This window comes from Argopecten irradians, chromosome 4 (genome assembly GCF_041381155.1).
Source record: "Argopecten irradians isolate NY chromosome 4, Ai_NY, whole genome shotgun sequence".
NCBI classification, from domain to species: Eukaryota; Metazoa; Mollusca; class Bivalvia; order Pectinida; family Pectinidae; genus Argopecten; species Argopecten irradians.
The window spans coordinates 52306536-52320397 of NC_091137.1; the positions used below are offsets into that span (position 1 = coordinate 52306536).

General features: G+C 42.5%; 1 protein-coding gene across 4 annotated transcripts in view; it reads right to left on the reverse strand.

Annotated features, from left to right (window-relative positions):
• Nucleotides 1-13862, reverse strand: part of LOC138321988 (surfeit locus protein 1-like) — an 83759-nt gene that overhangs the window by 4250 nt on the left and 65647 nt on the right. For 3 of the 4 annotated variants that reach the window (XM_069266050.1, XM_069266049.1, XM_069266048.1), the window contains 2 exons: nt 10273-10390; nt 5441-5522 (listed from right to left, as the gene is read on the reverse strand). In XM_069266050.1, the coding sequence (XP_069122151.1) occupies nt 5441-5522; nt 10273-10390 (200 nt within the window). The remainder of the gene's footprint in view (nt 1-5440; nt 5523-10272; nt 10391-13862) is intronic. The other variant, XM_069266051.1, reaches the window with a different exon arrangement.

Genomic DNA, 13862 nt, shown 5'->3' on the forward strand with positions numbered 1-13862 from the left:
AGGACAAGTAGCGATTTAAAGGATTTACCTCTATTTCCCCTAGTGGGCCCCGCCCCTCCTGCCCACGGGGGACCAGAGCCAAAATTTATACAAGGTCTGTTCCCCTTCCCCCAAGGATGTTTGTGGCTAATTTTGGTTACAATCCATGCAGAACTCTATGACTAGTAGCGATTTAAAAGAAATGTTGACGGACAGACGGACGACGGATGCCGTGCCATGACATAAGCTCACCGGCCCTTCGGGCCAGGTGAGCTAAAAATGACGTCCCACGATTGTCTCGGTAGACAGAAACGTAAAATGCGACTTGATTTTGACATTCTCATATATCATAAGGGCGCAGCCCTTCGTGCCCAAAGGACACAAAGTTTCTGGCCAAATTTGGTTATATTCCATTCAGAACTCTAGGACAAGTAGTGATTTATAGGATTTACCTCTATTTCCCATATTGGCCCCCACCCCTCCTGCCCCCGGGGGGTCAGAGCCAAAATTTATACAAGTTCTGTTCCCCTTCCCCCCAGGATGTTTGTGGCCAAATTTGGTTACAATCCATGCAGAACTCTAGGACAAGTAGCGATTTATAAGATTTACCTATATTTCCCCTATTGGGCCCCGCCCCTTCTGCCCCTGGGGGACCAGAGCCAAAATTTATACAAGTTCTGTTCCCCTTTCCCCAAGGATTTTTGTGGCCAAATTTGGTTACATTCCATTCAGAACTCTATGACTAGTAGCGATTTAAAGGATTTACCTCTATTTCCCCTATTGGGCCCCACCTCTCCTACCCCCAGGGGCAGAGCCAAAATTTATACAAGTTCTGTTCCCCTTCCCCCCAGGATGTTTGTGGCCAAATTTGGTTACAATCCATGCAGAATTCTAGGACAAGTAGCGATTTATAAGATTTACCTCTATTTCCCCTATTGGGCCCCGCCCCTTCTGCCCCTGGGGGACCAGAGCCAAAATTTATACAAGTTCTGTTCCCCTTTCCCCAAGGATTTTTGTGGCCAAATTTGGTTACATTCCATTCAGAACTCTATGACTAGTAGCGATTTAAAGGATTTACCTCTATTTCCCCTATTGGGCACCGCCTCTCCTGCCCACGGGGGACCAGAGCCAAAATTTATACAAGGTCTGTTCCCCTTCCCCCAAGGATGTTTGTGGCTAATTTTGGTTACAATCCATGCAGAACTCTATGACTAGTAGCGATTTAAAAGAAATGTTGACGGACAGACGGACGACGGATGCCGTGCCATGACATAAGCTCACCGGCCCTTCGGGCCAGGTGAGCTAAAAATGACGTCGCACGATTGTCTCGGTAGACAGAAACGTAAAATGCGACTTGATTTTGACATTCTTATATATCATAAGGGCGCAGCCCTTAGTGCCCAAAGGACACAAAGTTTCTGGCCAAATTTGGTTATATTCCATTCAGAACTCTAGGACAAGTAGCGATTTATAGGATTTACCTCTATTTCCCCTATTGGGCCCCACCCCTCCTGCCCCCGGGGGGTCAGAGCCAAAATTTATACAAGTTCTGTTCCCCTTCCCCCCAGGATGTTTGTGGCCAAATTTGGTTACAATCCATGCAGAACTCTAGGACAAGTAGCGATTTATAAGATTTACCTCTATTTCCCCTATTGGGCCCCGCCCCTTCTGCCCCTGGGGGACCAGAGCCAAAATTCATACAAGTTCTGTTCCCCTTTCCCCAAGGATTTTTGTGGCCAAATTTGGTTACATTCCATTCAGAACTCTATGACTAGTAGCGATTTATAGGATTTACCTCTATTTCCCCTATTGGGCCCCGCCCCTCCTGCCCCCGGAGGGTCAGAGCCAAAATTTATACAAGTTCTGTTCCCCATCCCCCAAGGATGTTTATGGCCAAATTTGGTCACAATCCAAGCAAAACTCTAGGACAAGTAGCGATTTATAGGATTTACCTCTATTTCCCCTATTGGGCCCCACCTCTCCTGCCCCTGGGGGGCCAGAGCCAAAATTTATACAAGTTCTGTTCCCCTTCCCCCAAGGATGTTTATGGCCAAATTTGGTTACAATCCATGCAGAACTCTAGGACAAGTACCGATTTATAGGATTTACCTATAATTCCCCTATTGGGCCCCACCCCTCCTGCCCCCCGGGACCAGAGCCAAAATTTATACAAGTTCTGTTCCCCTTCCCCCAAGGATGTTTGTGGCCAAATTTGGTTACAATCCATGCAGAACTCTATGACTAGTAGCGATTTAAAGGATTTACCTCTATTTCCCCTATTGGGCCCCGCCCCTTCTGCCCCTGGGGGACCAGAGCCAAAATTTATACAAGGTCTGTTCCCCTTTCCCCAAGGATTTTTGTGGCCAAATTTGGTTACATTCCATTCAGAACTCTATGACTAGTAGCGATTTAAAGGATTTACCTCTATTTCCCCTATTGGGCCCCGCCCCTCCTGCCCCCGAGGGGTCAGAGCCAAAATTTATACAAGTTCTGTTCCCCTTCCCCCAATGATGTTTGTGGCCAAATTTGATTACAATCCATGCAGAACTCTAGGACAAGTAGCGATTTATAGGATTTACCTCTATTTCCCCTATTGGGCCCCGCCCCTCCTGCCCCCGGGGGTCAGAGCCAAAATTTATACAAGTTCTGTTCCCCTTCACCCAAGGATATTTGTGGCCAAATTTGGTTACAATCCATGCAGAACTCTATGACTAGTAGCGATTTAAAGGAAATCATTGGGGCCAGGTGAGCTTAAAACACAATCTTCAAAATTCAATCCTAAACACTGACAGCTTCAGTTTGCGACCGCCATTTTGTCATACATATGGGGAGGTTGTGCCTTGCTCCGGTACTGCTATCCCCAGTAAATAAATATATATTTAACTAATGCAAATGCATAACAAGAGTAATTAAAGATTTTTTTATTAATTTTTAGATAATAATAATAACATTTTAACAAGAGGCCCAGAGGGCCTGTATCGTTCACCTGGTTTGTTATGCCAAGCAATGTTCTGAATACAAGTTTATTGTTTCTTTTCTGAAGGAATTTGAATATTTACCTCTAATTCCCCTATTGGGCCCCACTTTTTCTGCTCCAGGGGGTCAAAGCCAAAATTTATACGAATTCTGTTAATCCCAAGGACGTTTCTGGCCAAATTTGGTTACATTCCATGTAGAACTCTAGGACAAGTAGCGATTTATAGGATTTACCTCTATTTCCCCTATTGGGCCCCGCCCCTCCTGCCCACGGAGGGTCAGAGCCAAATTTTATACAAGTTCTGTTCCCCTTCCCCCAAGGATGTTTCTGGCCAAATTTGGTTACAATCCATCCAGAGAACTCTATGACTAGTAGCGATTTAAAAGGAAATGTTGACGGACGGAAGGACGGACGGACGGACGACGGACGACGCGCCATGACCGGTGAGCTAAAAATTAAAAGCTATTGAAAGCAGTTGAAAAATCCACGAAGCGAAGATGAGCCCAAGGAATCATGATGTCACATAACGTCAACAAATGGCGCGAAATCATAGGATTCGCATAAGCGGCACTCTAGGCTTTGAATGGACACAGAGAAATCCGAATCTTTGAGTTCATTTCTTTGAGTTTATGCTAGACAATTATTACATCATATACTTCTATAGTTTAAAGTGCGTCCATTTATTTCTAAATTATGTCTTCTATATGAAATAGAAAATAAAATAAACAAGTAGAGCTTCGCTCTTCCTATGCTGTGCATGATTCATATTAAAACATTTGGCTGCGCCCTTTAAGGCCTTGCCTTCAGTCATATTATATACTTACCACGTGAGAATATACTGTAGATGTTTGTTTCTCAGTGTCACAATCGTCTAAATGTTTGTTTCTCAGTGTCACAATTGTCTAGATACTTACCACGTGAGAATATACTGTAGATGTTTGTTTCTCAGCGTCACAATCGTCTAGATGTTTGTTTATCAGCATCACAATCGTCTAGATGTTTGTTTCTCAGCGTCACAATCGTCTAGATATTTGTTTCTAAGCGTCACAATCGTCTAAATGTCTGTTTCTAAGCATCACAATCGTCTAGATGTTTGTTTCTCAGCGTCACAATCGTCTAGATGTTTGTTTCTCAGCATCACAATCGTCTAGATGTTTGTTTCTCAGTGTCACAATTGTCTAGATGTTTGTTTCTCAGTGTCACAATTGTCTAGATGTTTGTTTCTCAGTGTCACAATCGTCTAGATGTTTGTTTCTAAGCATCACAATCGTCTAGATGTTTGTTTCTCAGCGTCACAATCGTCTAGATGTTTGTTTCTCAGCATCACAATCGTCTAGATGTTTGTTTCTCAGTGTCACAATTGTCTAGATGTTTGTTTCTCAGTGTCACAATTGTCTAAATGTTTGTTTCTCAGCGTCACAATTGTCTAGATACTTACCATGTAAGAATATACTGAAGATGTTCGTTTCTCAGCGTCACAATTGTCTAGATATTTGTTTCTAAGCGTCACAATTGTCTAGATGTTTGTTTCTAAGCATCACAATTGTCTAGATGTTTGTTTCTAAGCATCACAATCGTCTAGATGTTTGTTTCTCAGCGTCCCAATCGTCTAGATGTTTGTTTCTCAGCATCACAATTGTCTAAATGTTCGTTTCTCAGTGTTACAACAGTCTAGATACTTACCATGTAAGAATATACTGAAGATGTTCGTTTCTCAGTGTCACAACAGTCTAGATACTTACCATGTAAGAATATACTGAAGATGTTCGTTTCTCAGTGTCACAACAGTCTAGATACTTACCATGTAAGAATATACTGAAGATGTTCGTTTCTCAGTGTCACAACAGTCTAGATACTTACCATGTAAGAATATACTGAAGATGTTCATTTCTCAGCGTCACAATTGTCTAAATGTTCGTTTCTCAGTGTTACAACAGTCTAGATACTTACCATGTAAGAATATACTGAAGATGTTCGTTTCTCAGTGTCACAACAGTCTAGATACTTACCATGTAAGAATATACTGAAGATGTTCGTTTCTCAGTGTCACAACAGTCTAGATACTTACCATGTAAGAATATACTGAAGATGTTCGTTTCTCAGTGTCACAACAGTCTAGATACTTACCATGTAAGAATATACTGAAGATGTTCGTTTCTCAGCGTCACAACAGTCTAGATACTTACCATGTAAGAATATACTGAAGATGTTCGTTTCTCAGTGTCACAACAGTCTAGATACTTACCATGTAAGAATATACTGAAGATGTTCGTTTCTCAGCGTCGTCACAACAGTCTAGATACTTACCATGTAAGAATATACTGAAGATGTTCGTTTCTCAGTGTCACAACAGTCTAGATACTTACCATGTAAGAATATACTGAAGATGTTCGTTTCTCAGCGTCACAACAGTCTAGATACTTACCATGTAAGAATATACTGAAGATGTTCGTTTCTCAGTGTCACAACAGTCTAGATACTTACCATGTAAGAATATACTGAAGATGTTCGTTTCTCAGCGTCACAATTGTCTGACCTCCTATAGGTCCACCTTTTACAGTGCTATCTGTAAAATCAATATTTGGTTTCCCCAACTAAAATGTGCTTATACCCAACTGGAATACATGTACACGTACTATATGTATATGAACAATGTACACACGTTTGCGTTAATGCATCTACATGTGTAGCTACGTAATGTACATATACGTACATTGTATATGTAATATTATAAAGAATGTACGTACATTAAAAATGTGTTCACAAAACCAGAGGGCCTGTATCGCTCACCTGGTTTGTAATGCCAAGTAATGTTCTGAATACAGGTTCATTGTTTCTTTTCTGAAGGAATTTTAATATTAACCTCTAAATCCCCTATTGGGCCCCACACCTCCTGTCCCCAGGGGGTCAGAGCCAAAATTTATACAAGTTCTGTTCCCCTTCCCCCAAGGATGTTTATGGCCAAATTTGGTCACAATCCAAGCAAAACTCTAGGACAAGTAGCGATTTATAGGATTTACCTCTATTTCCCCTATTGTGCCCCATCCGTCCTGCCCCCGGGGGGCCAGAGCCAAAATTTATACAAGTTCTGTTCCCCTTCCGAAAAGGATGTTTGTGGCCAAATTTGGTTACATTCCATGCAGAACTCTATGACTAGTAGCGATTCAAAGGATTTACCTCTATTTCCCCTATTGGGCCCCGCCCCTCCTGCCCCCGGGGGATCAGAGCCAAAATTTATAAAAGTTCTGTTCCCCTTCCCCCAAGGATGTTTGTGGCCAAATTTGGTTACAATCCATGTAGAACTCTATGAAAAGTAGCGATTTAAAGGATTTACCTCTATTTCCCCTATTGGGCCTCGCCCCTCCTGCCCCTGGGGGACCAGAGCCAAAATTTATACAAGTTCTGTTCCCCTTCCCCCAAGGATGTTTATGGCCAAATTTGGTTATAATTCATGTAGAACTCTATGACTAGTAGCAATTTAAAGGATTTACCTCTATTTCCCCTATTGGGCCCCACCCCTCCTGCCCCCGGGGGACCAGAGCCAAAATTTATACAAATTCTGTTCCCCTTCTGCCAAGGATGTTTGTGGCCAAATTTGGTTACATTCCATTCAGAACTCTATGACTAGTAGCGATTTAAATGATTTACCGCTAATTTTCCCTATTGGGCCCCGCCCCTTCTGCCCCTGGGGGACCAGAGCCAAAATTTATACAAGTTCTGTTCCCCTTCCCCCAAGGATGTTTGTGGCCAAATTTGGTTACATTCCATTCAGAACTCTATGACTAGTAGCGCTTTAAAGGATTTACCTCTGTTTCCCCTATTGGGCCTCGCCCCTCCTGCCCCTGGGGGACCAGAGCCAAAATTTATACATTTTCTGTTCCCCTTCCCCCAAGGATGTTTGTGGCCAATTTTGGTTACAATCCATGCATAACTCTAGGACAAGTAGCGATTTATAGGATTTACCTCTATTTCCCCTATTGGGCCCCGCCCCTCCTGCCCCTGGGGGGTCAGAGCCAAAATTTATACAAGTTCTGTTCCCCTTCCCCCAAGGATGTTTATGGCCAAATTTGGTTATAATTCATGTAGAACTCTATGACTAGTAGCGATTTAAAGGATTTACCTCTATTTCCCCTATTGGGCCCCGCCCCTCCTGCCCCCGGGGGACCAGAGCCAAAATTTATACAAGTTCTGTTCCCCTTCCCCCAAGGATGTTTGTGGCTAAATTTGGTTACATTCCATTCAGAACTCTATGACTAGTAGCGCTTTAAAGGATTTACCGCTAATTTTCCCTATTGGGCCCCGCCCCTCCTGCCCCTGGGGGACCAGAGCCAAAATTTATACAAGTTCTGTTCCCCTTCCCCCAAGGATGTTTGTGGCCAAATTTGGTTACATTCCATTCAGAACTCTATGACTAGTAGCGCTTTAAAGGATTTACCTCTGTTTCCCCTATTGGGCCTCGCCCCTCCTGCCCCTGGAGGATCAGAGCCAAAATTTATACAAGTTCTGTTCCCCTTCCCCCAAGGATGTTTGTGGCCAATTTTGGTTACAATCCGTGCAGAACTCTAGGACAAGTAGCGATTTAAAGGATTTACCTCTATTTCCCCTATTGGGCCCCGCCCCTCCTGCCCCCAGGGGGTCAGAGCCAAAATTTATACAAGTTCTGTTTCCCTTCCCCCAAGGATGCTTATGGCCAAATTTGGTAACAATTCATGTAGAACTCTATGACTAGTAGCGATTTAAAGGATTTACCTCTATTTCCCCTATTGGGCCCCGCCCCTCCTGCCCCAGGGGGGTCAGAGCCAAAATTTATACAAGTTCTGTTCCCCTTCCCCCAAGGATGTTTGGGGCCAAATTTGGTTACAATCCATGCAGAACTCTATGAATAGTAGCGATTTAAAGGAAATGTTGACGGACGGACGGACGGACGGACGACGGACGGACGACGGACGCCCGCGCCATGACATAAGCTCACCGGTCCTTCGGGCCAGGTGAGCTAAAAAATCTAAAAAGTAACACCAACTCTATTCATTTATGATCAAGACAACTTTATCTTAAATCTATGGAAGCGTATTAGGCTCACATAGGAAAATATTTTTTCAGGATAACAAAAATGTTTTATTTGCCAGCAGCCACATAATTAAATGGCGGCTGCCACTTATATTTCTGGCAGATATTTATATGGTGACCGCCATTTATTCATTTGGCAGCTGCCAGGTAAATTAAGAGGCAGCTGCCATATAATCATTTTCCTATCCTACATAAATATTTTCCTATGTGAACCTAATACGCTTCTGTAAAAACCTAATTGTTGAGTGAGAGCTGAAATTATAGAAACAAAAGACTTCTAATTGGTTTTCGTTGATGGATCAAGATCGACAACTGAAATCTATATTTGGGTGTTTTCTACAATGTCCAAGTAAACGATAACAAGAGATCCCAAAGGAATCTTGGCGCCCACCCAAAGATTAATTTATGTCTGACAATTGAAAGAGGGATCTTTTCTCTGCTTTTCAAACTTTAACAATCAAAATCCAAGACGGCGGCCTATCAGCCATCCTGTTGACCAATCAGTCCCAAAATGCAATATGCACAACTAGGGCCCAAGGGGAACCTACATACGAAATTTGAGAACCATCTCTTGAGTGCTTTCTGAGAAATAGTGGTAATAAATTTCAACTATCAAAATTCATGATGACTGCCTCTCGGCCATCTTGCAGACCAATCTGTCCCAGAATGCAATATGCACAGCTAGGGCCCAAGGGGAACCAACTCATGAAATTTGAGAAAGATCCCTTCAGTACTTTTTGATAAATAGCAGTAACAAACTTCAACTATCAAAATCCAAGATGGCGGCTGGTCGGCCATCTTGTTGACCGATCAGTCCCAGGTAGCAGTTCACAGTTAGACTGAATGGCCATGGGTTAGAATTTTGTTAAGCAGAAAGCCCCCGTTTTATTATATGCATAAAAAATAAAAAAAAATGTACATGTCCTAAAATTGGTGAATTCAATCTAGATACTTATATGCAGGCTTCACATTTGCATAAAGAAATTCAACAAAATGAGTTCGAGATTAATGGTTTAGAGGGTATCCGAATGTGCATCTAAGACGGAAAAACTCAATACTGTAGGAGCAGACATTGATAGCTGCGGTACGAGGTAAGATTGCTCAAAAGTTTAATGTTATACCTATGTCGAAATAGGCTCAGTTCTGCTATCACGACAGTGATGCTTGGTTTTAAACTGTGTTCAAGAAAAACAATTCTCCTAGAGGGGGTGTAATTTTGGGTTAAAAATCCCAATTTTTGGCAAATTTGGTTACCATGGTTTTACAGGCTCACAAAACAACAAGAAGAGGCCCAAGGGCCTTAATGGTCATCTGACTACCTTGGCAATAATCATATAGGAAATTAATTAGATATAGTGTAATATTTTTGCTAATATATTTTACTAAATCGGTTTTAATTAAACTAAAATTACATGTTTAATGATATCATCACCATATATTGAGGCACTGATCCCTTCAGTACTTTTTGAGAAATAACGACAACCAACTTAAACTATCGAAATCGATCGGTCCCAAAACACAATATGCACAACTAGGGCTCTAGGGTAACCTACATTTGAAATTTGAGAACGATCCCTTCAATTCTTTCTGAAAAATAGCGATAACAAACTTAAACTATCAAAATCCAAGATGGCTGCTTGGCGGCCATCTTGTTGACCGATTGGTCCCAAAATGCAATATGCACAACTAGGGCCCTAGAGGAACCTACATCTGAAATTTGAGAATGATCCATTCTGTATACGTACTTTCTGAGAAATAGCGATAACAAACTGTATCAAAATCCAAGATAGCTGCCTGGCGGCCATCTTGTTGAGCGATCGGTGTCAAAATGCAATATGTACAACTAGGGCCCTAGGTAACCCACATATGAAATTTGAGAACGATCCCTTCAGTTTTTTCTGGAGAATAGCGATAACAAACTTTAACCATCAAAATCCAAGATGGCTGCCTGGCGGCCATTTTGATGACCGATCGGTCCCAAAACGGCATATACACAACTAGGGCCCTAGGGGAACCTACATATGGAATTTGAGAATGATCCCTTCATCACTTTCTGAGAAATAGTGATAACAAGAAATGTTAAAGGACGGACAGAAGGACGGACGGCGTACCACGGATGAAAAGCGATTTGAATACCTCACCATCTGTTGATGGTGGGCTAAAAATAAAACTCCCCAAAAAAATAATGATTTCACAGTATTCAGTATTTTCTGAGATAGTTCAATATTGAATGCATTGGTTGTACTAACCAAAATCAGCATCTAAGTATAGGGGTGAGGTGTTGAGGATTTCAGCCAAAGCACTGACATCTCGTGTTAATACCACTCTAGGATCAGCCATATCTGCATTACTTGTGAAGGCACTTTTCTGAAAAAGAAAATTTGTTTTTTTTTACAGTAAACCTAAGGTTAAGTCAAATCTGCGGATGGTTTGAGGTAAATGAGTTTATGCTGTCGTTCGGCTGTCCAGCATCAATTTTTCCATTTTAACAATTTCTTCTCCAAAAGTAGCAGACCTAGAGTACTGAATTTTTTACTTGAAGATCTACAAAGTTTGTTCAAATTAATGATCTTGACCTTCACTCAAGGTAACAGGAGCCAAATAAACTAAAATCTTTAAATAACCAAGAGGCCTAAAGACCTAATATTGGGCCAGCTATGACATGCTGGGATGAAGGGCTACGAAGTTTAGTAAAGGTCCACTATAAGCAACTATTTATGGTATTTTTATGTATAACTAAAATATTTAATTTAATTGTAGATGTACATACTTAAAGTCAATTAATGCATACAAGAGACCTGTCAACAGAATATATATGTGTTTGACCTAGATTTCAGTGGACAGACATATAGCTACAGTGAGGATATCCAGCCTCAGTTTTTGCATTCCAAATGGAATAAAGGGAATCCCAGTGGGAACCCCCCACTGTAAAAACAGCCCCAGTCAGAACAGCCCCATTGTAAAAACAGCCCCACTGTAAAAACAGCCCCAGTCAGAATGGCCCCACTGTAAAAACAGTCGCACTGTAAAAACATGCAGCCCCAGTCAGAACAGCCCCACTGTAAAAACAGCCCCAGTCAGAACAGCCCCACTGTAAAAACAGCCCCAGTCAGAACAGCCCCACTGTAAAAACAGCCCCAGTCAGAATGGCCCCACTGTAAAAACAGTCCCACTGTAAAAACAGCCACAGTCAGAACAACCCAACTGTAAAAACAGCCCCAGTCAGAACAGCCCCACTGTAAAAACAGCCCCAGTCAGAACAGCCCCACTGTAAAAAACAGCCCCACTGTAAAAACAGCCCCAGTCAGAACGGCCCCACTGTAAAAACAGCCCCAGTCAGAATGGCCCCACTGTAAAAGCACGGTATAGTGTATAATAATCATATATCCTGTATCAGTTTCTAAAACTCCTGTTATTCATTTTTTATCAAAATTACTTCCCTTTGTGATCCTTGGTACTGCAGAGTTAAGAGAAGGGAAGTAACTCTGGAAATGATTGTTCTAGAATATAAGACTCTTTCATATGTGGATATGACGGCTAGGGATATTCTACCCGAGGGTCACAAAATGTTGTAAAACCCAAGGCTTGCCGAGGGTAGAACATCCCTATCCTTCATATTCAAGCCAAATTTGGTTACATTCCATGCAGAACTCTATGACTAGTAGCAATTTAAAGGATTTACCTCTATTTCCCCTATTGGGCCCAGCCCCTCCTGGTCAAATTTGGTTACATTCCATGCAGAACTCTATGACAAGTAGCGATTTAAAGGAATAACCTCTATTTCCCCTATTTGGCCCCGCCCCTCCTGCCCCCGGGGGGGTCAGAGCCAAAATTTATACAAACTCTGTTCCCTTTCCCCCAAGGATGTTTCTGGACAAATTTGGTTACACTCCATGCAGAACTCTCTGACTAGTTGCGATTTAAAGGATTTACCTCTATTTCCCCTATTTGGCTCCGCCCCTCCTGCCCCCGGGGGGTCAGAGCCAAAATTTATACAAACTCTGTTCCCCTTCCCCAAAGGATGTTTCTGACCAGAGGGCCTGTATTGCTGACCTGGTTATTGTAATGCCTTCTGAATACAGGATCATTGGGGTTTTTTCTGAAGAAATTTAAAGAATTACCTCTAATTTCCAATTTCCAATTTCTAATTTCTGCTCCAAGGGGTCAGAGCAATTTTTTTACAAATTCTGTTATCCTTCCATCCAGGATATTCCTGGCCAAATTTGGTTACAATCTAAAGCATACAGAACTTTTATGAAGTCCTGTATAATAGCGATTTAAAGGATGTTTCTGGCCAAATTTGGTTACATTCCATGCAGAACTCTATGACTAGTAACGATTTCAAGGATTTACCTCTATTTCCCCTATTGGGCCCCGCCCCTCCTGCCCCCGGGGGATCAGAGCCTAAATTTATACAAACTATGTTCCCCTTCCCCCAAGGATGTTTCTGGCCAAATTTGGTTACATTCCATGCAGAACTCTATGACTAGTAGCGATTTAAAAGATTTACCTCAATTTCCCATATTGGGCCCCGTCCCTCCTGTCCCAGGGTATTCAGAGCCAAAAGTTATCCAAACTCTGTTCCCTTTCCCCAATGATATTTCTGGCCAAATTTGGTTACATTCCATGCAGACCTCTATGACAAGTAGCGATTTAAAGGATTTACCTCTATTTCCCCTATTGGGCCCCATCCCTCCTGCCCCCTGGGGGTCAGAGCCAAAATTTATACACACTCTGTTCCCCTTCCCCTAAGGATGTTTCTGGCCACATTTGGTTACATTCCATGCAGAAATCTATGACTGTAGCGATTTAAAGGATTTACCTCAATTTCCCATATTGGGCCCCGTCCCTCCTGCCCCAGGGTATTCAGAGCCAAAAGTTATACAAACTCTGTTCCCCTTCCCCCAATGATATTTCTGGCCAAATTTGGTTACATTCGATGCAGAACTCTATGACAAGTAGCGATTTAAAGGATTTACCTCTTTTTCCCCTATTGGGCCCCATCCCTCCTGCCCCCTGGGGGTCAGAGCCAAAATTTATACACACTCTGTTCCCCTTCCCCTAAGGATGTTTCTGGCCACATTTGGTTACATTCCATGCAGAAATCTATGACTGTAGCGATTTAAAGGATTTACCTCAATTTCCCATATTGGGCCCCATCCCTCCTGCCCCCTGGGGGTCAGAGCCAAAATTTATACACACTCTGTTCCCCTTCCCCTAAGGATGTTTCTGGCCATATTTGGTTACATTCCATGCAGAAATCTATGACTGTAGCGATTTAAAGGATTTACCTCAATTCCCATATTGGGCCCCGTCCCTCCTGCCCCAGGGTTTCAGAGCCAAAATTTATTAAACTCTGTTCCCTTCCCCAAGATTTTCTGGCCAAATTTGGTTACATTCCATGCAGACCTCTATGACAAGTAGCGATTTAAAGGATTTACCTCTATTTCCCCTATTGGGCCACATCCCTCCTGCCCCCTGGGGGTCAGAGCCAAAATTTATACACACTCTGTTCCCCTTCCCCTAAGGATGTTTCTGGCCATATTTGGTTACATTCCATGCAGAAATCTATGACTGTAGCGATTTAAAGGATTTACCTCAATTTCCCATATTGGGCCCCGTCCCTCCTGCCCCAGGGTATTCAGAGCCAAAAGTTATACAAACTCTGTTCCCCTTCCCCCAATGATATTTCTGGCCAAATTTGGTTACATTCGATGCAGAACTCTATGACAAGTAGCGATTTAAAGGATTTACTTCTTTTTCCCCTATTGGGCCCCATCCCTCCTGCCCCCTGGGGGTCAGAGCCAAAATTTATACACACTCTGTTCCCCTTCCCCTA